The 25068-nt window shown below is 41.2% G+C and overlaps 1 protein-coding gene and 1 non-coding gene across 2 annotated transcripts; one reads left to right on the forward strand and one right to left on the reverse strand.

Moving 5' to 3' along the window:
• Positions 1–618: 618 nt before the first annotated feature.
• trnak-cuu lies at positions 619–691 on the reverse strand. The gene has a single exon. It is a non-coding gene; the product is annotated as a tRNA-Lys (tRNA).
• Positions 692–2241: 1550 nt separating this feature from the next.
• On the forward strand, positions 2242–11120 carry zgc:113278 (Translocating chain-associated membrane protein 1-like 1-like). The gene is made up of 11 exons (XM_047601625.1): positions 2242–2650; positions 3422–3482; positions 3590–3708; positions 4517–4633; positions 4722–4780; positions 5040–5124; positions 6193–6263; positions 7018–7122; positions 7236–7379; positions 7468–7631; positions 7717–11120. The coding sequence occupies exons 1-11, from the start codon at positions 2531–2533 to the stop codon at positions 7788–7790; spliced, it is 1119 nt and encodes a 372-aa protein (XP_047457581.1). The 5' UTR covers positions 2242–2530; the 3' UTR covers positions 7791–11120.
• Positions 11121–25068: the final 13948 nt, after the last annotated feature.

The raw sequence follows: 25068 nt of genomic DNA on the forward strand, positions 1-25068 counted from the left end.
ATTTAATAACATATTTACAGTCCTGTCTGACCTTCACAGCTTGATCAGCAAGACAAAGTAATGCAATGACAATACAATCCTAACACATGTGAGTCATTCGTGAGGCTGTACATTTTCTTTCATTCATTCATTTTTCTATTAGTCCTTCTTAGATGTTAAAATTGTTCAAATAAATCTTCCATTCAACATAGTTTGTGATTTATGTTGCCACCGAGTGCTCGGTTTACATAGAGAACCGCAATTTTTCAATGAAAATAACTGCTAGCCCTAATTTGTGTTTTAGTAAAAGAAGATGGCAGCAATGAGCCCAAACTGAACTGGGTTTTCTTAAGAAATTATTACTATTATTATTATTTTGAAAGATAGTTCATTAAATGTAAAAATATGGAATTGTTGTTACTCATAGGTTATTACGCTATTGTGTTACTGGTCCAAATTGGACTGTATGTGACCTCCAAACTAAAATCAGTTTGACACCCCTTATATAATGCAATAACAATGAGAAAAAACCCTTGGAGAACCTGTAGCCACAAAAAAAATGAACATTATTGTTATGATCATGTTATATGTCAGTTATAACATTTTGAGCTTACAGGAAGTGGGGGAAAAATGTTAATGCGCCCAACGTGGGGCTCGAACCCACGACCCTGAGATTAAGAGTCTCATGCTCTACCGACTGAGCTAGCCGGGCTACGTGTACTAAGTATTTGGACGAGTATTCATGCCCTGCTGTAGTACTGCGAGTACTGTGCTCGACAACAGTCTGTCTTATGCTGCCCTCTAGTGTCCAAACGCTAGGTATTGCACGCAGCAAGTTGAGTCAGCTGGTTACCTAATAACCATATTTTATTTTACGACAGAACTATAACCGAATAAATGTTTTATTTTGCAAAAACGAAGATGCCTAACACGACACCGAAAGCCTCAAATAACACCTTTTTTATTTAATGAACTACTTAATTAGACGGACGCTGGCTGTGGCCTGGTGGCTATCGAGTCGCCTAAATTGAACTGCCTTCCGCCGTGTATTTCCATTTACGGTAACAAATATGACGGCTACTTCGGAAGGCGTCAAGTATTGAAAATTATCATTGCCGTCGTGTTTAAAGAAACTATGTTTTATGCTATTACAATAATGTTAAAAGTCACACAAAGTCAGACGACCTAGTGACCGACTTACCTATCCGAGTCAAATTTACAACTTCCGGTCACCTGGTAAAAATATAGTACACACAATTTGAGTCACTTTATGATTGAAAGAAATTATTTTAATTAAATTAAGTAGTGAGTTACATTTCAAGTTAGAAAGGCACACAATCCTATAGAGTTTCAAAATTGATAGTCAGTCAAAATCTCCATTTCCTGAATTCAACCTTTATATGTATTGACAGACAAAAGATAATATATAATAATATGTCACGTTAATACTTTAATGTAAATTTTCATTACGGTTATTTTTGACATTTTGTGATAATATTTGGTTGATAGGTGTAGACCTAAGATGGTGGCCCAGATTCATTTTTATTTGTGTGTGTGTGTGTTTTTCTGTTTCATGGCTTTGCCTGCTTTTTATTGTTTAGTTGTGTCAGTTTGTGAAGTTTTGACTGGTCCTTGCCCTTTTATTTTATTTTATTTTATTTTATTTTATTTTATTTTATTTTATTTTATTTTGTTATATTTTATTATTCTACTGTCCTAAGCATGTACTGTTTATGGAGAAACACAAATAATGTGAGATGAGGATAGGACGCACCAAGTCACGTTTATGGCGTGGACATTTTTGTTTTTAAAAAAATAATGAAGACATTGCTGTAAAAATGCATGGGGATGTATAAATATCATGCTATTTAATATTAATATAACAATGAATGTGAAATAGATAATTAGAACTAAGGCTATGCAAGTGATACTATCTAAGATGACTTTTATTTTACCGGTGTAAGTTTGCAATTAATCAACTCACCAGAACCAGGAAGCAGAACCTGGAGCCTCTGGCTGTCCACCCTGCTATTCTGATATACTATAACATTTACAAACAGCCTTATATTTTTAGATGATGACGTACTAACGTTTGATGTGTCACACTAGTATACATGGTGGAGGGGGGGGGGCACCTTCACCACTTGTAAAAACATACTGTCTGCTTACGTGGAGTACGTGAAGGCATCACGGGCCCGGGTTCTCCTCCTACGTCAATGACACTGACTGGGCGGTTCATGAATGGGGGGGTTTGAAGTGGGAGGGCCCGTCATCTGACTTTACCAGGCAGCGGCAGGCAGAGAAAGTGGGTGTTGTGTGGTGTTTGGCTGTGGTGCGGTGCGGTGCGCCTTCATGACTGCATTTAAACACACGAGCAGCGGTTCACTGTGCTCGGGGACTCTGGTGGAGGGATCCGCGCTAGTATCCATCTGTGGAGACGCGCAGGGGAAGGGCTCCAGCTCCAAACCCCGATACACTCAGAGACGGCAGCCCGGAGCCTGAGGAGGAGGAGGTGGAGGTGGAGAAGGAGGCATAGTGCCGTCGGTGAGCCATGGGTTTCCGCAAGAAGAACAAGAGCCCGCCGGTGCTGAGCCACGAGTTTGTGATCCAGAACCACGCCGACATGGTTTCGTGTTTGGCCATGATTGTCCTGCTCGGCCTGATGTTTGAGGTACTGTGTGACGAGTAAGGGTTAGCAGCAGATGCTAACTGTCGCTAGCTGACATGACAGCAGCACTCCAGGGGCAGGGCGCTAGCATGTCTTTCTCTTCCCCGTCTCATATGTCTCCCTGATTGCCAAAGAAGATGGTGAGGAGGCCCACTGGCACGGCCAACAGGTCATCTTACCAGTCGGCTAACCCCGCTGCCTCCACAGCTAACCATTAAATGCTCCTGGCCTTTGGCTGCAAAGATGGTCAGAATTAAATGTCTGCCTGCATGCTGCACGTTTATTAATATTATTACCGGCGATTCGAGACAGACTGAAAGCTTTTACATGGCTAAGGTAACCTGTCCCCACCCACACCCAGCCTCCTGACTGGAAATGCTGTGAAAATATCTGCCCACTTCCCACATCACCTCTTTGATCTCATTTGAGTCTTAATCAACCACAGTCTGTGAGGACAGAGGTGTGCTCTCTCTTGGTGCAGAGTTATTAATGCCTACACTTAAGGGAAAACTCAGGCCCAAGACACACACACACACGTTTTGACACAATGAGAGTCATCGTAGGAGTGTTGGTGAACTTCTTTTTATTTTTGCCGGAGTCTCCTGGGAGCCCCTCCAGGCAGCTCCCGGAGGTCTCCAGACCCCAATTATCGGAGCTATTGGATATTGGAGGGACACTGCAGTCCTCATTCATCGCACACATGCTTGAAATGACAGGATGTTCACAGTCTGTACCTGTAAGTCCAGTAACCTCATTTCTTTCTTCTCATTCCAGGTCACAGCAAAGTTTGCCATCATGTTCATCACGGTCCAGTACAACGTAACTCAAGTTCTTGGTGAGATGAAAACCGCCACTCCGCTGATCGCTTGCTCTGCTTTTTAACCCGTCTGTGCTTTAAGGCCTTAACCACGTGTCTCGGGTGCTGTCCTTGTTCGTTTGCAGATGAGAAAAGCGAACCTGTGAACCACTACCAGTACGGGCCTAAAGATGTGGCCACCGTGTTTTTCTACCTGCTCATTGCGGTCATCCTTCACGCCTTGATACAAGAATATATCCTCGACGTGAGTACACCAGCGCCACCGTCACGATGGCTCACTTTGTTTAACATGTTTTTTTTTTTGATTTTCTTAAATTTGCATATGTATTATGACGGGAGTAGAGCCGCATCTGTGTTTAAGGAGCTCCCCTTGCACACTTGTCTCTTTTACAAGAAAACTGTAACCTGTTGTAATGTGATTCTTCCGCCTGTGTGTGAACTAAAGCATTGTGATGGAAACAGTGCTCATGTTTCTCCTGGCATCTGCCTTGTCCTACGTACCCTCGAATATATCATTCGGAGATGGATTTGCATAGACTTTATACCAGTGTGTTTTCCGTGCTACATGTTTACATGATTGTTAAATAGAAATCTGTCTTAAAGGGATAAAACGACTCTCTTCCGTGTCTTAAAACCGTACTCCGGGGACACTCAAAGACGTTTGTCTTCTGTCTTCTGTCTTTCTCTTCTGAAATTTAGGAGTTAGGGGCAACGTTCTGTGTACAGGGTTTTAAATTACAACTTGTTTGCAAGGAAGAAAAAGGCCCAAATATTCTACTTGGTTATTATCCAGTAACAGGCCGTGTCACACACATAAACTCCTCAAAACTAAAACTAACACTTTACAATAGGTGTAAGTACTGGAGCCATACTCTAACAGTGAAAATGTTATTTACATCAGTAGATGATACAGTAGACGTAAGACATTGTTTATTTATGCCATCATAAGGGACATTTCCTTGCCATTGCAACACAGAATTGGACAAGAATATATACAAGTGTACAGTATATTAATCTGTCCACCCTGCGCAATGTTTCTTCTTACTTTTCAGAAGATGAATAGGAGGTTGCACCTGTCAAAAACCAAACACAGCAAGTTCAATGAGTCCGGACAGCTCGCGGCGTTCTACCTGTTCTCCTTCATCTGGGGCTGCAGCATCCTCACAGCGGTACGAGGGGCACGAGTCGCAGGAAACACTGTTCTGTCCCCGGCTGCTTTAGGATTCATCTTATTCAGTGTCTTCTTTTCTCTGACAGGAGGACTTTGCCACAAATCCTACTTTCCTATGGGAGGGTTACCCACACACACTCATGGTGTAAGTCAAATTTATGCACCGTTTTACAGCACACGCTTTACATTTTACTGCTAGTGATGTTTTTATTATTATTATGCATTTCAAAGGTTCAAAGGTTGATGTCAGGTTGTGTCGCTTTCTCACTGGCTTGACATGTTGGCGCTTTTGCTTGTGTTTTTTAGTAATAGTTACATCGTCTTGTGCATGCTGATATTAACTCCAATGCTTGAAATGACACTCTCACTTCTCTTGTCCTCTGCACAACCTTTCCTCCATCTAGATTTCAGGTCAAGTTCTTCTACATTTGCCAAATTGCCTATTGGCTCCATGCCCTTCCCGAGCTGTACTTTCAAAAAGTACGGAAGGTAAGAGTCATCTCAGTAATTCTGTAGTTATATATTCACACTTTAATGTGCAGTTACTTGTCAATGGAATATTCAAAAGCAAATGTATACATGTGGGAAGTTTCTCCTCCAGCAAATTGTTCTCTCACGAACATCAGAGGTTCAACTTTTTGGGGACAGACGGTCAAAAAAAAAAAAAAAGCTGAAACAAACTGGACCTGGAGGATTTCTTGGAGACGTTTAATCACAAATCCAAGTAGCTTCTTCAGCTCTAAAATACAGATGAGGAGATGAGATTTTAATATCTGATCATTATACCTCACATTACTTCCGTTAACGACCTTACCTGTAATTGGAGGAATCTGTTTTACCTGTTAGCCTGAGCGGTGAAACGTCTTCAAGAAACCTGACAAGTCCATCCACTCTTGTTTCAGCTTGTTGTTGGATATACTATGACCTGGATGATTGGGGACATGCTAAGACTGTGTTATAAGTGGCTCGTTTAGAAAAAGGTTCACCATCTATGTAACATTGGGGGGAAAAACTATCTCAGTTCAGGGCGATGAACTCCCCACCAACCATTTAGATCTGAAAAAAAGCCACTCGGATGACTCCCCAAACACGTCCAGTTGATCCTTAGCTTTGATTTTGGATATTGATGTAGTAAGGTGGGGTGTAGTTGTAGATGTTTAAGAACCGGAGTCCTTTTGTCTTGTTTTATGGTGTCTTCACAGAAATAATCAGACTGGGATAGAAGTTTATTTTACTTGCTGTCATCAAATTGACTTGAGTCTTAGCAAGGGTAGGATGAGGCAGCTATTATTTATTAATGCCCCTTCTTCTGTTTCTGTGGGAAAAAAAGCACATTGATTTTTTATTTTTTTTTTAATTTTTAGGTTTATTTAATAAAACATGTGAGCAAAGATCTTTGGCTATTTTGTCGATATCAGTTGTGTCCATACGAAGCTGAGCCGCGTACTTGTCGTGGCTTAATTTTGGAGACGGTTCATCGCCGTCTGTTTTGTCCTCCTGATATGTGTCCACAAATGTTACTAACACAAACTCACCTGCTTTGTTTTATTTCCGTAGGAAGACATCCCCCGCCAGCTTTATTACATTTGCCTTTACGTTGTCCACATCACGGGTGCCTATGTCTTAAAGTGAGTCATATAATTCATCTAAACTCTCAGGGAGAAGCTTTCTCTGTGTGTGTGTGTGTCTAATACAGACATGATTTACCCTAATGAAGACTGAGAAGGCTTCAAACCAGTGTCTTGTAAAATAGTTTTATATGTGTGTGCAGTGCAGTAAAGGAACAGTAAAATTAACAGCTCTGACCCCTCACTTGACACTAGTCCACCACACACCATCTTGTAGCCTATGAGCTTATGAGTCATTGATTTTATTTGTTCCTTGATGGACTGTGAGAAGTAGCGGCTCATTCTTTAATGTGCCCAATATATTTTCTTTAAACTGAGCAGATGACGGTTCCTCTGCACAAGGAGTCTTTAGATACACCAATCGTGCATAACATTATGACCACCTTCCTCATATTGTGTAGGTCTCCTTCATGCCTCCGAAACTCATCAGAGAATGGACATGGGTCTGGGATCTAGTGAGTTTGGAGGCTGCATCCTGCCGCGGATGGCTACTCCCATCAAGGAGTGTCATTGGTATGGGGTGGGGGATGTCTGGCCTGGTCTTGGTGGGTGGTACACGTCTAAGTAACATCCACCTGAATCCAAAAGGTCCTAAAGTTTCCCAGCAGAACACTGTATTATCACAACATGGTCGATGTTATTCACTTGTCAGTGGTCATAATGTTGTGGCTGATTGGTGTATAGAGAAGAAGAGTAAACAAAGACATTAGTTCTTCTCTGTTCTTCTGCTGATCTCTGTGCTCTGACCGTTCAGCCTCCACCGACTGGGCCTGGTGTTGCTGGTCCCTCACTACCTGGTGGAGCTTCTGTTCCACGCTTCACGCCTCTTCTACTTCAGTGACGAGAACAAGCAGAAAGGGTATCACTTTGTTGTAGTGTTTTTTTCCCACTCCGCCCTTAGTATTCGGTTGGGCGGCAGTAGTCCCTTCCCGGTCTCAGCCACTCAACACAACCACTTCTCTTCCTTTGCAGTTTCACTCTGTGGGCGCTCCTTTTTGTCATCGCCCGCCTCCTCACCCTCACGCTCTCGGTTCTGACGTTCGGCTTCGGCCTGCCCCGTACAGACAACCAGGGCTTTTCCCTCGCAGAAGGCAACTTCAATGTGCTCACCGTGAGGTAGGCCCAGTTGACGAGAACCTCCTCTAACGTGTCGCTTGCTCTAACTTACTCAACTGATGTAATGAACCCCCCCCCTACCCTTCAGGATGACATGTCTGGCAGCTATCTGCCTGACACAGGCCTGGATGATGTGGAAGTTCATCAATTTCCAGTTGAAAAAGTGGAGGGAGCACAGCCAGAACCAAGCCTCGAAGAAGACAAAGGCCGTCAGCCCAAAGAGCAAGCCTCACAAGAGGGAACCCGCGAAGGGTGGGTGTGCACGCGTTTAGGTCCGCGGTTCTTTACTGACTGCACGAAAACGCTTTAATCCAGAATGTTTCTGTTGTCTTGTCAGGAGGTGCTGCCAACGGAGTGGTCAAGTCTGAGGATAAAACGTCACCGCGGGCGAGGAAAGCCAAAGCTTCATAGAGGTGGAGGAGATGGGAGAGGAGAATAAAAAATGAGCGAGGGAGTTCTGACAATGTGACATTATGTCTTTACACAACTTCAAATTTTTGTCTACTGCTCTCCAAAACAAATGTTTAAGCGCACTAAGAAACCTTACATAACTGTCCCCCTTTTGGGGTTGAAACTCCTTTCTGAGAAAAAGTTCAGTGTTACTGTCGGTTAGAAGTGTTTATTATTCATTTGGGTTCGCTGCAGATGGGACGCTGGCAGGGCAGCGCCGGTTCTGATGCTTTAACGGGGATGGATTTAGCTCTTCAAAGTGTCCTTTTGTGTAAAACTACGATCACTTGTCGGGTACTTCAAACTGAGTTGCTCTTTAGTAATTTGAATCAGTTGACTTCACAGTACCTTAAAAAAAAAAAACAACAACAACTTTTTTTGACTTCAGGGCAACTTTTAAAGTGTCAGCGTACGGATTAACTGTTGGGGTGTCATTTTAAGTTTGAGCCTTATTCAGTTGATCGCGCGAAACAGGCCACGGGCTCACGTCCCAGAATAAAGCCTTCCTTTCTCTGTGAGACAGCACTTGGAGATTGTGCTGTTGTCAGGATAAGATCCTAAATGAATCCCTCCAGAGGTGTATTTGTGCTAGCTAGGTGTTTGGCGTAGCTGCAGACGGAGAAGTGAAGATTGTACTTAAATCCTTGATCATTTACTGCCATTGTTTGACAGCCTCTGCCATTGAAATCCAACACGTTACAGGATTGAGGCACCTTTGAGTTTTTTTTTGTTTTTTTTTTTTTATCACTAGCATGGTGGTCAGCCTGTGCCAGGGGCTGTAGCGGGTTGGGAGACCGACCAGGAGGAAGCTGTACTGTAACCTGTGATGCCGTACTGTATGCATATGGTTAAACTTTATAATGGCATGATTGGAAAGTATAGCGAGAAATTGTGTTTGAGGCTGCACTCGAGTCTTCTATACGGTGTTGTTAATGCATGACGGATTAAGGCTAAAGACTATATGGCTAGTTCCTACCCGTGCTGTTGAGTTCGCATCTCTCCCGCACGCACTACCGCAAAAACAAACACAAACACACGAGCATTCAGTGGCCTTTTTTACAACTGCTGCAAGAGGTTTCAGTTATTTATTTTTCTCATGAACTACAGATTACTTTATAGGCGTTGAAAAGCTATAACCAGCAAACACTAGCGGTACATAGCAACTGCATTAACTTAATCCAAACAATACAATCTTTCTTCAAGTGTCCTTATAATGTCGGTGGTTCCTGTCCGTCGCTCCGTTTGTGTTGTGTTCTGTTTGCCCTCTCTGTTTGATTTCTTGGGCGTCAGGGGGACGAGATATTCACCACTTAACACCATAAGTTACACGGCACGGTGCAACGGGTGGGGGTCTGGGGGGGGGGGGGGGGGGGGTTTGTGACGGACTGTGTTTGTATGCCTGTGCACTTACTGGTGTGTACAATATCGTTTTGCCTACTGTGTATGTTTGTGAATTAGCTTGGCCCGAATGACGGCGGTGATGTTTTATTGCTTGTCTCGTTATTTTTTTTCTTCATTTTTTTTTTTAAAAAAAGAAAGAAAGAGATTATTATTGCCTGTGTGCAGAGCATGAAATGTGACAATCTGTTCATTGACTCCTGCCCGTTGGCTGTTCTTCACAGTCACATCCAGCTCTTTAATTCTCTTCGGTTGGGTCCCCCCCCCCCTCCTTCACTTCCCAACACGCTTCTGTGTGTGAAACACTTGAGTTGTGGATAGGTGTGTGTGTGTTTTATATCAGTTACTAAACGCTTATGTGTTCAGTGTCTCTGTCCCGTGTGAGGGAGACTCTCCGTTTGCCAAACGTGGCATGTTCCGTCCTCCCTGCTCCACCTTTTCAGTGATCATGACATTGCTGCGGAGCACATGCATCGGTCATGCTCTTTCCTCCCGCGGACCGAGTCCCACTCTAGTCCCAAACCACTGTGCACGCATGTGACGCTCCGCGCAGAGGAGGCCGCGCCGCCTGTCTGCAGACAGTTGGGAGTTCGGGGTCTTAGTCCGAAGTATAGAGGAGATGAAGATTCATTTATTTTTTCTCTCTTTTTTTTTTTTCTTCTTCAGCGCTCCTTATTGAGACTTCGGTGATCTTAAAAGCCCCCCCATGTCTGTTTATGGCAGTGTCATAGGAGGGAAGGAAGAGCAGAGGACGTATGTACCAGCCTGTTATTAAACTGTCTCACATGTAAAAGATTAAAAAAAAAAAAACACACACACAAAAAAAAACCTAACCCTACACTGTACTAAAAATACGTGTCAGATTTTTAAGCTATTTTTATAGAGGGAAAATCGTTGAGGATCACTGTTGTTGAGTATACACGTGTGAATATTTGTTTTGCATCCATGTTCTGAATTGTTTTTTATATGAGAATGAAGCTTGCTGAACTGTCAGTGTGGGTAAACCTTGTGGTATGAGTGTAAAACTTAACCTAGCCTAACATAATGGTTTATTTAACTCCATGGCCTTATTAGAGCGACATGAACACTACGCTGCAGATGTACAATGGCGGCTTTCACAACTGTAGTCAAACACACAAGTCGCAATGACACCACACCATTTTAATTATGACCAGAGGAGCAAGCGTTCGGCACCGTGCTTTCTTTGCCCCAGCCCGGCAAGCGACTGGCCCCGCTTGTGAAGCTGACAAAAGTTTGCGGGGCGAAAACATCTGTAGGCTTTTCTTGCTCGTCAGGTGTCACACTGTGCAACAATTGGGCTCTGAAACGCGAGCTGCTCACACCGCTGTTCACAGCCCCCCCTCGCTTCGAGACACAATAGCCTGTATAATCCCACAGGAATGCACTTTTTTTGTATGCGTTATGCACCGTAACACTGCTCACTTTGGGCTGTTTTCTGCATTGATTCTAGTCAATGGACTACAAATTGGAGTTGCTCGATTTTTGAAAACGATGTGCATTTAGTCATTGTTTCAGGGGGGTGGGGTGGGAAAAAGAGAGACTGCAATGAATTAACTGTGTGAGCAACCTCTAGGTGGCAACAGTTATAAATGCATTTCAGATTACCTAAAAAAAAGAAATAAAAGAAAATAGACCTGCATAGAAGAAACACCCAATGTTTATTGTATTCTATTAATTCATTCTGCATCGTCCTGGTTTGTTCTTATTTTGCTGCTTGTTTATAGATGTTGCGATATATTTTCCTTTGTTATCTCTGAACGCCTATATTGGTATATATTTATGCAAATTCTTGTGAGTTCTGATTCTTTTCTGAACACTACTTTTTTTTTTAATTTCATGTTTTGAATAAAGCTTTTTGTTCATTACACAAAACTTGCTCAACATGTGTTTTTTTTCTTTTTTTTTTTCTTTAGTATTATTATTATTTTTAACATACTGGCCGCAGGTTGATGAGTGGAACCGTCTCCATGGAAACTCCATGAAAAAGGCATGCAAACACTGAAATTACGAGAGCTGTAGATAATTACTTCTGAGGTGATGAAAACGTTTTCCATAAAGCAGGGGCGCTCACATGACGTTGGTTTTTGAGGCTTCCCTATGCCTCCTTACTGCTTCCCACCTGTTTAACTTAAGGATGTATTTAGGGGCCTTCTTGATTTTAAACATTCTTCATTTACGCAAGCCATTGGGGGGACGGCGTTGGGAGACATGAAGTATTGGCCAGATCGGGCTCCTTGGCTAATTACCACCAGGGGGCAATGCTGAGCCTTTTTGCCTGAGGGACAGAAGCAGTCTGCTGGGGCATAGCTGCATACAGACCTGCATTAATAAATCACTAGTCAGAGTGAGAAAGACAGAAACATTGTCTTATCGCACAGTATGTAGCGCAGCACCCTTAAAACTGACTTTAACAGACACCAACCAGCAAAATTAACCCAATAATGACTTAAAACATCCTTATTTCAGTGTGTGTTTTGGATAGATGACAAGGGTTTCACTGCCATTTGACTGCTAGGGCAACATAAATATGACATCTGCATCCATGGATGGTGAAGAATGGGCGCAAGAGGGAAAAGAGACACCTGCAGCTCACTGCTAATGTGTTGTGTTGTTTCAGACTAATGGGTTTTCTCTGGGTAATCAGACAGCATGATGGATCAGTGGGAACCAGAGAGGCAGACTGGAGCTCTGCAGGGTCAGCACAAGGACAGGAGTTCACACACACGCTCTCCATCACGCACACGGGTGGCCGCACCCCCCGGCCCAAGCCTGCGCGGCCTGAGCCGTCCGAGGGTGCGCTTCCAAAGCAAACTTGCAGGAAGTGTGCAGCAGCATGCCAGCTGCCATTTTCCTTTTCTCCTCTTTTCTTTTTTTTTTGCTTTATTGCCTCCACTTCATCCAATGAGGATAAATCTCTCGCTGAATCGTCAGCATTATGTGTAATTTCCATATAAATTAGCTTCATTAAAATGGGAGTACTTTCTTATTTAACGAAGCTCATTTGAAATTCTGTATTTAATAAGACATGTAATCCCAGACTTGCAGACTAATAGCCAGAAATTAGCAGGACAGACGCTCGCTTTGCTTGCTGTGTGTGTGTAAGCGTGTGTCTGGGTGCGTGCACGTAATCTCTTGGAAGTATTGTGGTTCTCAGTGTTATTTTCATTGATTGTCTCAAATGAGCAAATTGGGCTGCAGCTGCTCTCTTAGTCAGGTTTGCTCGCAGTGATCCATGAAGCTCGGTGGAGGTCTAAGATGCTCGTGACCTCGTGGTTATTTGTGGGTGAGCAGACCAGAGTAGAGCAGGTGTAGGCCGATGAAGGACGGCGATTAGAGGGGTTAGAAACATCTGGGGGGGGGGGGTGATGGTGGGGTCTGAGGGGCTGGAATGAAAGGCGGATGGGAGAAAAGACAAACTGGTCGAGGAAGTGAGAGGAAGAGAAACAGACACTGAGTTATGTGTTATGTTGTGTGTGACTGTCCATCAGAGCCTGTGAATGAAAAAAAACAAAAAAAAGCTAAATGGTTCAGATAAGGAGAGCAAAGCTGAAATAAAGAGTCCCCAGACAACAAAGGGCTGATACATGGAAAGAAAGCAATTTTTTATTTATTTTCATTTGGCATCAGTTCTACTTCCATCCCTTTGAATATCTATCTTGGTGACATTTAGTTTGTCCCTGCCAATATTGTGTGTGTGTTTGTTGCACAGACGAAATTATTATTCAGTAAACTCCTGACAAAAACAGAATTGAGGGGAAGGCATAAACCAAATAAATAAATAAATAATAATAATAAATGTCTAAGTTTAACAGTGCTGCTTCTGTGTGGATGATCACTAGTGCCAAAACATTAAAAGGGCAAATATTTGAATGGAAGTAAATGGCCAGAGTTTTAAAACAAGAGTCTGACAAATGACTTGAGCAAGACGAGCGCTATTGTCACCAGATCTGAATAAGCAGAAGACCAGTCTTTTAAAGATTTCCCTGACAATAAATAAATAAATAACAGCATTAAAGCTCTGTCTGGAAGTTACTGTAAACTTAATGGTGCTTTGCTTTTGTTGAAATTTACTGTTTACCACAGTTTAGTTTTTTTCAGTCACAACATAAACTTATTATTTTCCACCTTCATAGTCAAATACAGGCAAAGGATTAGCAATTAATTAAGGTAACTTAGCACCTTAGCTCACTTTTTACAAGATATATCTATATATATCTATATATATATCTATATCTATATCTATATATATATATATATATATATATATATATATATATATATATGTATATAATGGACAATTTGAAAAATGGTACTGTGAACTGCTAAATGTAGAAAATAGTGTTAGATTTTATTTCTAAACATAACACAATTATTCCTGGGCAGTCTGTACAAGCTATAAAGATCACAATACAGTGCATATACAGTATGTAGAATTTGAAAACGTAAGTGAATTTGAGTTGTTAGACAAATAATACAGCTTCAACGTGACCGTGTGTCTCTTTATTAACAAAATACAAGCTTTTAAAATGAACCTTCCTCAGAGAACAAATTAAAGCCTGGAGATTTAGACACATCAGACTTTTAAGAAAGAAGAAAGTCACAGGTTACTTGCCACCGAAACAAGTTTGGAACAAAAAATACTTCCAACATCAGATGACTTCAAAGAGAAGGAACACCATGTGTCTCTGTATTAAACCCTAAAATCAGAAACTGTGCAGAGCTGTAGTGATCTCTAACATTAAAGACAAATCGAAGTATTACTCAGTTGGACAGCAATCAAGTTGAAGAAGACAAATTTTCCTATGCTAACAAGCAAAAGAAAAATACTACGTTAGTTCACAAGATGGAGATGGATAAGTAATTGAACATACATGTGTTTTGTTTTCCCACAATGCAGTGGAAAAAATTCTGTTAAACGCCTGTTGTGTTTAGTTTGAGCTATTAGTACCGCTAAACGCTGTTAAAGTTCATCTCGCTAACAAAAATGCTCTGTCAAATGCCAAATGTGTCTTGTTTACTTGCCCGTTGAGCACCTCGAGAGCAGAGTTTATATTTATAGTCAGACTCGGTCAGATCATCTGAAACAAAGAGAGACATTATAGTTTATTAGTTGAGTTGCACCAACTAGGTTTAGGTAAACTCATCTAATAGATAACACTGGCTCCACAAGAGAGACATGTTGTGCAAACACAGCAGTCAGTGGTGTGGACACGTCTTTTGAATGTGAACTGTGTGATTTTATTGCCCCATTAGCAACCAGCTAACGGTTTAGCATGCGTTTGAGGCGATAGGAGACACAGTTCTTGTTATGTGCACGAGCAGTTCTTACTGTGTGACAATGCAGAAAGTTATTTAGTTATTTAGGCTTAGTGGTTAGCACTGAGACTGGCTTCGGCTTTTCTGGGTGAAGTTTGCCGGTTCTCCCTGTGTCTGTGGTTTTTCTCCAGGTACCCAGGTTTTCTCCCACTTCCAAAGATATGCTTGTTAGGTTAATTGGTGATTGATCCTTGGTGTGTGTGTATACTTGTTCGTCTCTGTGTTAGCCCTGTCATGGACTGGTGACCTGTCCAGGGTGTATCTCGCCTCTCGCCCGATGACAGCCGGGAAAGACTCCATCAACCCCCACAACCCTAGTGAGGATAAGCGGTAGTAGAAGATGAGATATTCTGAGAAAATTAACAACATCTGCTTTTATGCAATCATCTGCTGCCTTAGTCTCAAGGGCAGGGGGACCCTTCTACAACGTGGTGTTGAGAAGGACCTCAGAGGTCTCCGATCTGACTTTATATTTACTGTCAAAATCTTTGGAGCAGGGATGTGTATGCGTCATGACCGCTGGGATAACTCTGAAAGGAGAGGGAGGGGATTGTGCAGATTCTCCCCTTAGGCTACAAACTTATCTGTTAACCCTTGTTGTATGAGTTATAAGTTAACACGCATGCATTTCTTAACAGAGACACGTTATGTAGCTCAGACACATTTACCTATAGGTGCCATGCAGCATTTGCAAGTCAGAATTCATTTGGAGCATGTTTTTCAAAAATCTTTTGGCCTCTTCTGAAGTTCCCAAAGGCCCTGCCAAGACTGCAGGGGATTTTGTGCTTAACATTTGTCCCACGCTTCCAGTTCTGGCCCTGTGTGCTCTCAAACCAGAGTGAATGCAGCTTGTACTGATTCTACGCTAACTCAATGGTGCCATATAGCCATATGGACAGTCGCCTGTCTTCGCTGCCTACGGTTGTTTGCACAATAAAAACCCGGTACGTTGTAGCCAGTGTGAGCTCACAGAGCTAGTGAAGTTTTCGGTTACCCGTGTAGTAAGCATGTAGCTTTGGCCTGGAGCGTTCACGTTGTGCAACAACACAAATCAGCAAAAATCCAGAGGCAAAGTGAATATAATTTATTCACGTCCTCTACAGTGTGCGGAATGTTTTCTGTGTTTTGCTTTTTTTTTTCTGTGTTCATGCAGCTGTGCACAAACAAGCTCTGTAAGTGGGATAGGAATCCTAACAAAGCATCACACACGGCCCAGACGGCAAACGGGACAGCTGACAGCGCTAGCAGGGTCACATGTGTTTACACAGCCTCATCTATTCCTTCAGTGCCTGATCTGTCCTGGTAACACCCAGTTAACACACACTGCCAGACTCCATTTCCCTTCTCACCCATTCCTTTCACCTTTGTGGATTTAGTTTTTTTTTTTTTTTGAATCACCAACTTTATCGTCCCTTGAGGCTTTTAGGCCAGCGATTTAACAGCTGACCCCTGTTTTTCTTTTATCTGTTCAATCAAGTTGTATTGATTTCACTTTGCTGATGCTGAGGCAGATTTCACGTACAAAAATGGAGGCCGAGGGTAATAGCTACATAGGACTTGACCATATAGTGGTCATTATGGTGGTAATTATTTTACACAGCTCTACCTTTATCTTCTCTCCTTGTGTATAGATTGTTGTGTGTCTTTTTTCGTATATACCTTTTCGTAAATCCTTTTACAATATGTGTTAATGCATTACTGCATCTATTTGAGTGGCAATAACCCCACTTCATCTGTGTCTACACCGGCAAGGTCGCCTCTTAACCCTCCTGCGTCTCTATGACATGGAGCGTGAAAGCGAAACCTTTCTTGAAGTGCGTCTCCTCGGTGCGTGTTGAGTGCCGTCAATAGTCCACCACCAACATAAACTGATGCTCGTGTAATGATCTTTTCATCTTGACATTTTCAATCACGGTGCATGATGGAGACATTGTGCTAGAAAGTGTTGTGAAACAAAGACGGCTCTTCCACCCTGTCAGCTCGTGTACTGAAATCAACAGACAATTATTTTTTAACGATCGATTAATCTACCTATTGTTTCCTTGATAAATCGAATCCGCGGATCCTGATGAAAGATTCCTTTCGCAATTTTTCAAAGCCCAAGCTGACTGATCGACTGCCCCGATTCCAAAAATGTAATAATGCTGGGGTGTTTGTGTTTGAATAATTACATTCAGTTACACAATCAATCACATTAAGTAGTTGGCAATTCATTTTCTGTTAATAGACACGTTTAATCGACCGGCCGTTCCAGGTCCACATACAAATGCAGCAGTATTTTCTGCATATGGTTCGCCTCCATTCTCTCTCTGTGTGTCTCTCATCTGTGTGTGTGTATCTATGTGTGTGTGTGTGTGTGTGTGTGTGTGTGCGCTGGGAGCTGTTCCACTACCCTCCTGAAGCCTCGTCCCTACCTGTTTGGAATTTTAAACAGCTTCCCTGTTCATCTCACCTTCCCACAACTCTCTCTGCAGTCCCTTAAATTCTCACTGTCTCCATTATAAACCAGACAACTAGGGATGATCGTCTTCAGTCCGTCCTTAAAACATCCTCTCTCCTGATATCGGCGCTTTATTGCAGAATTATGGCCGATCGGATTGTGAGGGCCCAGCTAAGTGTAGAGGTGCTGCTACTGTCTAAGCAGCCGTGTGTGCATACGTGTGTGTGTGTGTTTCTTTTCATTTCATTTTCTGCCATTTCCGTTTTCCTTTAGCCTCAGGCAACCTGATGGAATTTTCCAAATGATAGACAGTAAGTACCCTAATAATGTGGCTTTAAATATTGCGGGGCTGCAACCTGAAGCCAGCTGGCTCCAGATAAACAATCCTCTGCTGTTTCACTCTATCAAGAACAGACCAAGTGAATTAAAGTGTTTCCCCTCCAAAAATGCAACATGAAATATCCACTTAGCAACCTTAGCAGATATCCTCCGAGGCGCTCGAGTGTTCGATAAATATGTTTCAGTGAAATTATTTGTGAGCAAAGGTCTGGAATCGTTTCCATTAATAATCCTGATGTAACTTTGTTGTTGTTGTTTCTTCAAAGAATGCTCAGTGCCAGACTTTAAGGAAAGAAACCATTATTTCTGCTGTCACACGCAGAAAAACAATGAGTGTCTGTTAAAGGAGGATTTTCTACTATTTCTAGTATCTTTAATAATATTGCCTACCATTACCCAACATATACAATAGTGTTTTAAATTTCTGAATGTGTTGTTAATATCTCAGCCCAATTACAGAGGGTATGCACGCGACACAGCTAGTGAAGTCTCCGTGGTTACAGCCACTCAGTGGTAAAAACAGTTGAACATGGAGATTAACATCATCAGTTTAAATGACAGGCTTTAATAGCATCTAAATTGTAAAATTAATTCATAAAATGAGGAAGAGCTGTTGTGCAATTGACTATACCATCAAATCTGAAAAGCAGTCAGGGATATATTTTTACAGATCTTCCTAAGTAAATGGAGTAAATGGATCACTGAATTACGAAGAAACAACTGGAATCCAGGCACAGAAACCTGGTGTTGACGTTGCTGTATTTTTTATTTTGTTAATGAAGTCATACCTTCAGTTACTTCTTAAGTTATGTTCTGGAGGGCAATCACATAAGTTTGTTGACGTTGTTTTAGCGTAGTTACAGCCCAGAGTAACTTTCAGTCCAATAAATAATAATAAAACAATAAACGGAATATTTGTGATCACTCCTCAACATCCTTTTTATGTTCATCGGATGCTACAGTATTATATGGCTAGCTTACTTCTCAGTAAAGCTCTTAGCGTCTTAGTATCTTTTATTTAACTACATTAATCATAACTGAAATGATCTAAAACTAAACTTAAACAACCTGAAACTGAGGCTAATCCGCTTTTCCATATCCATGGTAGTTCGTATGGATCATTGTCAAATCCATTTGTCCTTAATTTGATCTGATAATCCACATTTTTCACGGTTTTGCTGTATTTACTGATACATTTCACCATGTATTTGCCACTCAGGGGGGCGTGGCCCCAAGTGGCAGTGACGTCAGTGCACATTCTCTATAAGATGTAAGATGACAAACTTTACCCCGTTGTATCAGGTTGATAGATAAACTAAAGGAGTTACAACCAACATCAACATGTTTACATGGACAATATTTCCTCAGCTCTGCTGAAATCGTGCTGGTCAGAGACTCCAAATTATGATCAGATAAGATATTTATGTTCAGTGCCCAAAAACTTCCACCAGAGGGGAACCTGACATGCACAAAGTGGTTCTGCGGGTTGTGGAGTGCGTCTATAATAGGAGGAAGAGCAGGAAGAAGATGTCTTGAAGAAGAACAAGATAGAGGCGGTTCCAACGTTGCTGCCCCCATTGAGTTTTCCTTCATTCGCACTTTTAAACACTCGTTTAACTTGTTTCACTTGTTCTGCCGTGAGACAACGGAAACTCGTCACGTAACCTGATGTTTACCAACACGCTGTGTTAACATACGTTGAAGAAATGTATTTTCATTTAGTCCTGACAGAGCCAATCGGACCAAGTGGTTATTACACGCTAATATTCTTCTATTCAATCAATAATAAAGTATTCACAGGTTTATACCGCTCATCTCATTCTGACTGAAAATGTCTTCTGTTTGAGCCAGTCTGTTACGACTGAGGCGTTTTTATTCTGATTAGGTTACTATTCTAATTATAAATGGAATACTATGTGCTCAAATGTGCTCCAAGTCTCCTTTATGCACCACAGGATGATTAGTGGTCACCAAGGTGGCAGCTAATGGGGATCCATCCAGTAAACAAAAAGACTACTGTGCATGTAAACGTAGTTAATAGTAGTCATAACAATGGTGATATTTATCATTTTGGTTCAGCACAAGAAGATTCAGGCATTAAATGCAAAGCAGAATTCAGTTTCATGAGAGTGACATTTGCTTCCGTTGTAAAATCATTTGACACATTAAAGTTTTTAACATGCTTTTGAAAATTTAAGGCATGTGACTAAAGGTCGACGTGATTAAAATTTAAATCTGTGTGCAACCTATTAAGCCCCAGTGTCCTCATATGGGGACATTATGTTTTAGGTTTGTTACAGCTTATTCTGCTTTATTTAGACCTGTTGTCTTCATGAGGAGACACTTTTGTCTTGTTAGCGAAAGGGTCAATGCACTTGTTTATTTCTGCTTATTATTTTTTATTTATCTACTTTGATATGACATGCACATTTAACAAATTAACAAGGTGTGGACGTTGGGATTTCATCGTTTCCAGTTTTATATTTTTGGGTACACATCGGGGACTTACATTGTAAAATACACTGAAATAATCCCTGTGTCCACATAATTTCTTTCAAAAAATACTTCCAGTTTAAAGACAGTGCTTATTCATTTATTTATTTTAATACTTTTTTAGATCCTACTAATAACCAATTACCTAAAGATCTTAATCTTATTTTAAAGAACAAACGCTTGAGTCTCAGGTGTTTAATGACAATCCATTGATTCATTAACAAATATGTCAATCTCACAGTAGCTATAGGGAAGAAATCAGGTTTGTAGTTTCATCATGAACACGCTGATGAAGGTTTCACGATGAACTGGTTTCTATGCAGGAAGTGGTGACCTTTCCAGAAGTTTCCCTCTTTGAGTAGTCAGCAAAAAAAACTGTGATTCAAATACATTTGCAAAATTTCAGTCACGCTTCGGTCACCAAAAGCCATGGACGAACGAACGGACATTGTACATCTGTACAAACATGACTCTCAGCCGGCCACAATGTGTCCATGTTTTAACAGTGTTTGAAAACTGAACACTGTTTAAAATCTTATTGACAAGTCACTGGAGTTAAAACTAAAGGTAAATATAACTTCTGGTATATGGTTTTGAAAGGTCTTTGCGGTCAAGCATTTAGTGCAACATAGTTTCAGCTCCCTATTTACTCTCTGACGCTCGGTTTATATCAGTCCATCACAAGATACAGTATATACAGACATAAATAACAAAGTCTGCTTAATTAAATGTTGTCTATCGTTTATAATTCAGCTCAATGCTGCAGTTATTTGTTTATTGTATAGGAGTAGTGCACAAAAACTGAAAGCTAATTTGTCTCACCCATAGTCCCTATTATCAGTTTCTCTTCTGTCTTTTCAACCTTTTACTTTCATTGAGCTCTAACACTTGCAGTTATTGGTTCAGTGCAGCCTGAAAGTCGACCTCAAATGTGCTCCAAGTCTAATTTCTTTTAAAGGAGGCTTAAATGCCTCTAAATCCTTTGGCTAGGACTTATCCTCGTGTGTGAGTGTGTGTGTTCATGTGTGTAGTACAGGGTTAATGGGAAGCACATTTTGTATCCCTGGTCACTTCTGGATAATGAACAGCTGGTTTATTTTTGCTTTTAATTTTAACAAATGTTTTTTCTGCTTTTCTGAACACAACTTTTCTCCTGAAGTTAAATTCTGACGCTCGTCGCCCCATAATTCCTGCTCTTCACATTTCTCTCTGAGTAATATTCTCATCACATTTTCTTCTCCTTAGCCGGTCTTTTAGTTTTGTCCGATGAATTATGCCTGACCCGTGAGGCTAATTGCTTTAAACATTCTCAACAAGCATATTTCAGCTCTTACTTTCTCCTCAATAGTGAATCTGGTGAACTTCTACCTTATTTTTCACTCTCTCTGTTCCCCCTCTCTTCAGTGACACTAACAACACTGCACAATTCTTCTTTGCCTTTCACACCTGTAGGTTTTTCCAGTGGTTCTTCTCTTCAAGCAATGGGAGCCATTTATCATTATCTGTGATCTCCTTCTAAAACTGCCTTAAACTAAACTCCAGTACCTCATCATCTTGTCTCACTTCTTCTTTCATTACCACTGTCATCGACACAACAGGATTCTCACTCACTCGATGTGTGTGTGTGTGTGTGTGTGTACAAGTTCCTATCCATCTATCTGTACTCCTGTCTGCCTAGTATCACCATGGTGACAGATTTTGGTGCTATCTGTCCCTGCCTTGTATATCTTGGCAGCAGTCGGGGTGCTGTGTTGACGTGTCCCAGTTCATAGGCCACCCGGCTATGACGTCACTGCTCCACGATGACCCTGCCAGCTCACATACGGAGCCCACATATGGGCTTCATCTATAAGAGATAGGTGGCCTGGAGGAGTTCACAGAAGGCCAGCTCCTGAGAAAAGCATGCAAAATGTCAGAGTTTCAGAGCCTCTCTATCTATCTATCTATCTATCTATCTATCTATCTATCTATCTATCTATCTATCTATCTATCTATCTATCTATCTATCTATCTATCTATCTATCTATCTATCTATCTATCTGTGTCTAGCTAAGAGTCTAACAAAAACACAAGTGTTGGCAAATTCCAACCTGAAAATAAACTTGACTCTTTCCATCTTACTGTTCATCTTGCTCTTTTTAGGTCATTGATCGAGACAGGAGACGTCAATAATCTCTCTTAAAGAAAAGTGTGAACGTTTATTGAAACGGGCTTCTTTTAATAAATTAAACGGACATAAGACAAATCTAAAAATCTTTAGTTTTCATGTTCACTGTATCTTTTTGTGAGCTATATAGCTAAAGGCCTACGTATATTGATATTGAAGAATCAACCTATTTTCATTTTCACATATACAAATCACCAGCATTTCCTATTAGCATATGCTGTTATATATAATGGGGTCACTTCTCAAACACACAGTAAGAAATATTTCATCAACTATTGCATTGTCATGTGCTGCACGCCAACACCAATATCTGGGATCTGATATTATCTACTCATGTCTACTCGTGTCAGCACAGATACTGTGTGACATAGCTTTACCTTGTCCCATAAAAAAAAAATAAATTCACATCAGCCCATACCAGTATACCAACAAATCTTAGCTCCTTAACAAATCAAATGTATTTTCAACAATTTTAGATGGATGTTCTAGGAGGCTTTGAATTGATTGATTCATTCAGCCAACTAATAGAAAGAACAACATGCCTCCCAACAATGATGTGATGACATGCTGTAAGTCTTGTCTGGAAGACTTGATGTTAATGAATTAGCAAGGATTCATATGAAATCATTCCTCCTTTATAGCAGGAGAGTCTCTGTTGGTGGCAGCGTTTTACAAGTGCAAGCACCGATGACACAATGAAATATGACCCAGGAAGTCAAATTAGAGACAGGGATTAATGTGCTTAAACTCTTTGCAGATGTTTTTAATACTCACAGACAAGATTTTATTTTAGGACATCTTTCATCAGTGCCATCTGTCTTGATCTTTATCGGCTCAGAGTAGCTTGTGAAGAAAGTTACTGTGTAACTTCAGTAACTTCTCTGGTTGTAGTCTTTCAAGTGAGGTATTGTTTACTGTGTTACACAGCAACAATTTAAAAAAAATACAGTATTGTGCAAAAGTTTTGGTCAGGCGTGATGAAATGCTGTAAACTATTTTTTTTTTTAATAAAAATGTTGAAGTGATTTAAAGAAATTTAAATCAAATCAATATTTGGTGTGACCACCCTCTGGCTTCAAGACAGCATCAGTTTTTCTAGGTCCACTTGCACAGACTGTTTTGAAGGACCTCGGCTGGTGGGTTGTTCCAAACATCTTGGAGAACGAACCACAGATCATCTGTGGATGTAGGCTTCCTCAAATCCTTCTATCTTTTCATGTAATCCCAGACACACTCCATGATGCTGAGATCAGGGGTCTGTGGGGGCCATGCCATCACTTATTGTTCATCTTTACACTGAAGATAGTTCTTATTAACCTTGGCTGTACGTGTGGGGTCTTTGCCATGAAGTAGAATAAATTTGGGGCCAATCATCCTCCTCCCTGATGGTATTTATGATGGATAAGCATCTGCCTGTGTTTCTCAGCATTGAGGACAACATTAATCCTGACCAAATCTCCAACTCCGTTTGCAGAATTGCAGCCCTAAACTTACAAGGGACCTCCGCCGTGCTTCACTGTTGCCTGCAGACACTCATTATAGTACCTCTCTCCAGCCCTTCGGTGAACAAACTCCTTTCTACTGCAGCCAAATATTTCAAATTTTGACTCATCAGTCCAGAGCATCTGCAGCCATTTTTCTCCACACCAGTCTCTACGTTTTCGTGCACAGTTAAGTCTCTTGGCCTTGTTTCCGTGTCGGAGGGATGGACTTTAGGCTGCATATCTTCCATGAAGACCACTTCTGGCCAGACTTCTCCAGGCAGTAGATGGGTGTACCTAGGTCCCACCAGTTTCTGCCAGTTCTGAGCTGATGACATTGCTGGACATCTTCCGATTTCAAATGGAAATAAATTTGATGTGTTTTTCATCTGCTGCACTAAGTGTCCTTGGCTGACCACTGCGTCTACGATCCTACAAAATCCCTGAGGCCTGATCCCTGGTACTTACACCTAATATTGATGTGACTTAGAGTTTTCTTTTGTTTGCTCAGTTTGCATTTTGTAAATTGATGAACATAAACAATCATTATTTATATTTTTGAAAGCATTCTTAGTTTTCATCTCCCCCTCCACACCCACCTAAGACTTTTGCACAGTACTGTATTTATATCATGTGTGTGATTGACCCTAACCCTAATTCAATTTTCTCCACTGACTACTCCGCATGTTTTAATTTTGAAATTACGTCCGGTGGACACTGTCTCTCTACTGGTCTGAACCAATAACGATAATAATGATGACACCAGCCACAGGATTCCCGAAGAGCAGTTTTGAAGCTCAGTGTGGTGTCTCCTAATGCTGCCATTTTGCCTGTTCCTGACACAACCAAACTCCTGATTAATTAAAAACTGGCCGAGAGGTAGAGCGTTAATGGAGCTGAGGCGGGCGGGTCATGCCTGGGCACACCACTAGCACCACTAGAGACAAAAGCAGCTCTGCCCATACTGTTAAGCCTTTAAGCCTTAATATAATTGAAATGACTGATGTTTAATTTGAAAAACTGCCCCCACGCCCCATTATTTATGTGGTAAATTTTAACACGGAGGTCTCGGGAAATTTACTCGTTTTTGTAGCCAACCTCTAGGTGGCCATTTGAGGAACTGCAATTTTTGGCACTGTGTCTAAAACAAAAAAGGAATGTAGTTTCTTGAAGACATTTCGTCACTCATTCGAGTAGCTTCTTCAGCTCTGAAGACATATCACCACAAGCAGCTTCTTCAGTAGCTTCTTGGATGAGTGACAAAGCATCTTCAAGAAACCCTTAAGTACCATGACCTGTGCCCCCTAAGGTTCAAAGCTACGGTCCAGAAGCTATGTGCAACTATAAATCAAGCTTTGAGAGTCAGGCGGAGCTAAGAATGTTTTATGTAATTTCTACAATGTACGGAAATTAGTTAAAAATAAATTATTACTCAAATTACATTAAAATATATTTTATAAAGTCAGCTGGCAGGAAAGACATATATTGGCGTCGTCTTTTAAAGTGTAACTCATTCCAGCTCCCAGTAACTGCACAAATTAGGCTTTAATTGATTCAAAGGAACCAACTCATCTTAATCAGACA

Source organism: Mugil cephalus, chromosome 1 (genome assembly GCF_022458985.1).
Source record: "Mugil cephalus isolate CIBA_MC_2020 chromosome 1, CIBA_Mcephalus_1.1, whole genome shotgun sequence".
NCBI classification, from domain to species: domain Eukaryota; kingdom Metazoa; phylum Chordata; class Actinopteri; order Mugiliformes; family Mugilidae; genus Mugil; species Mugil cephalus.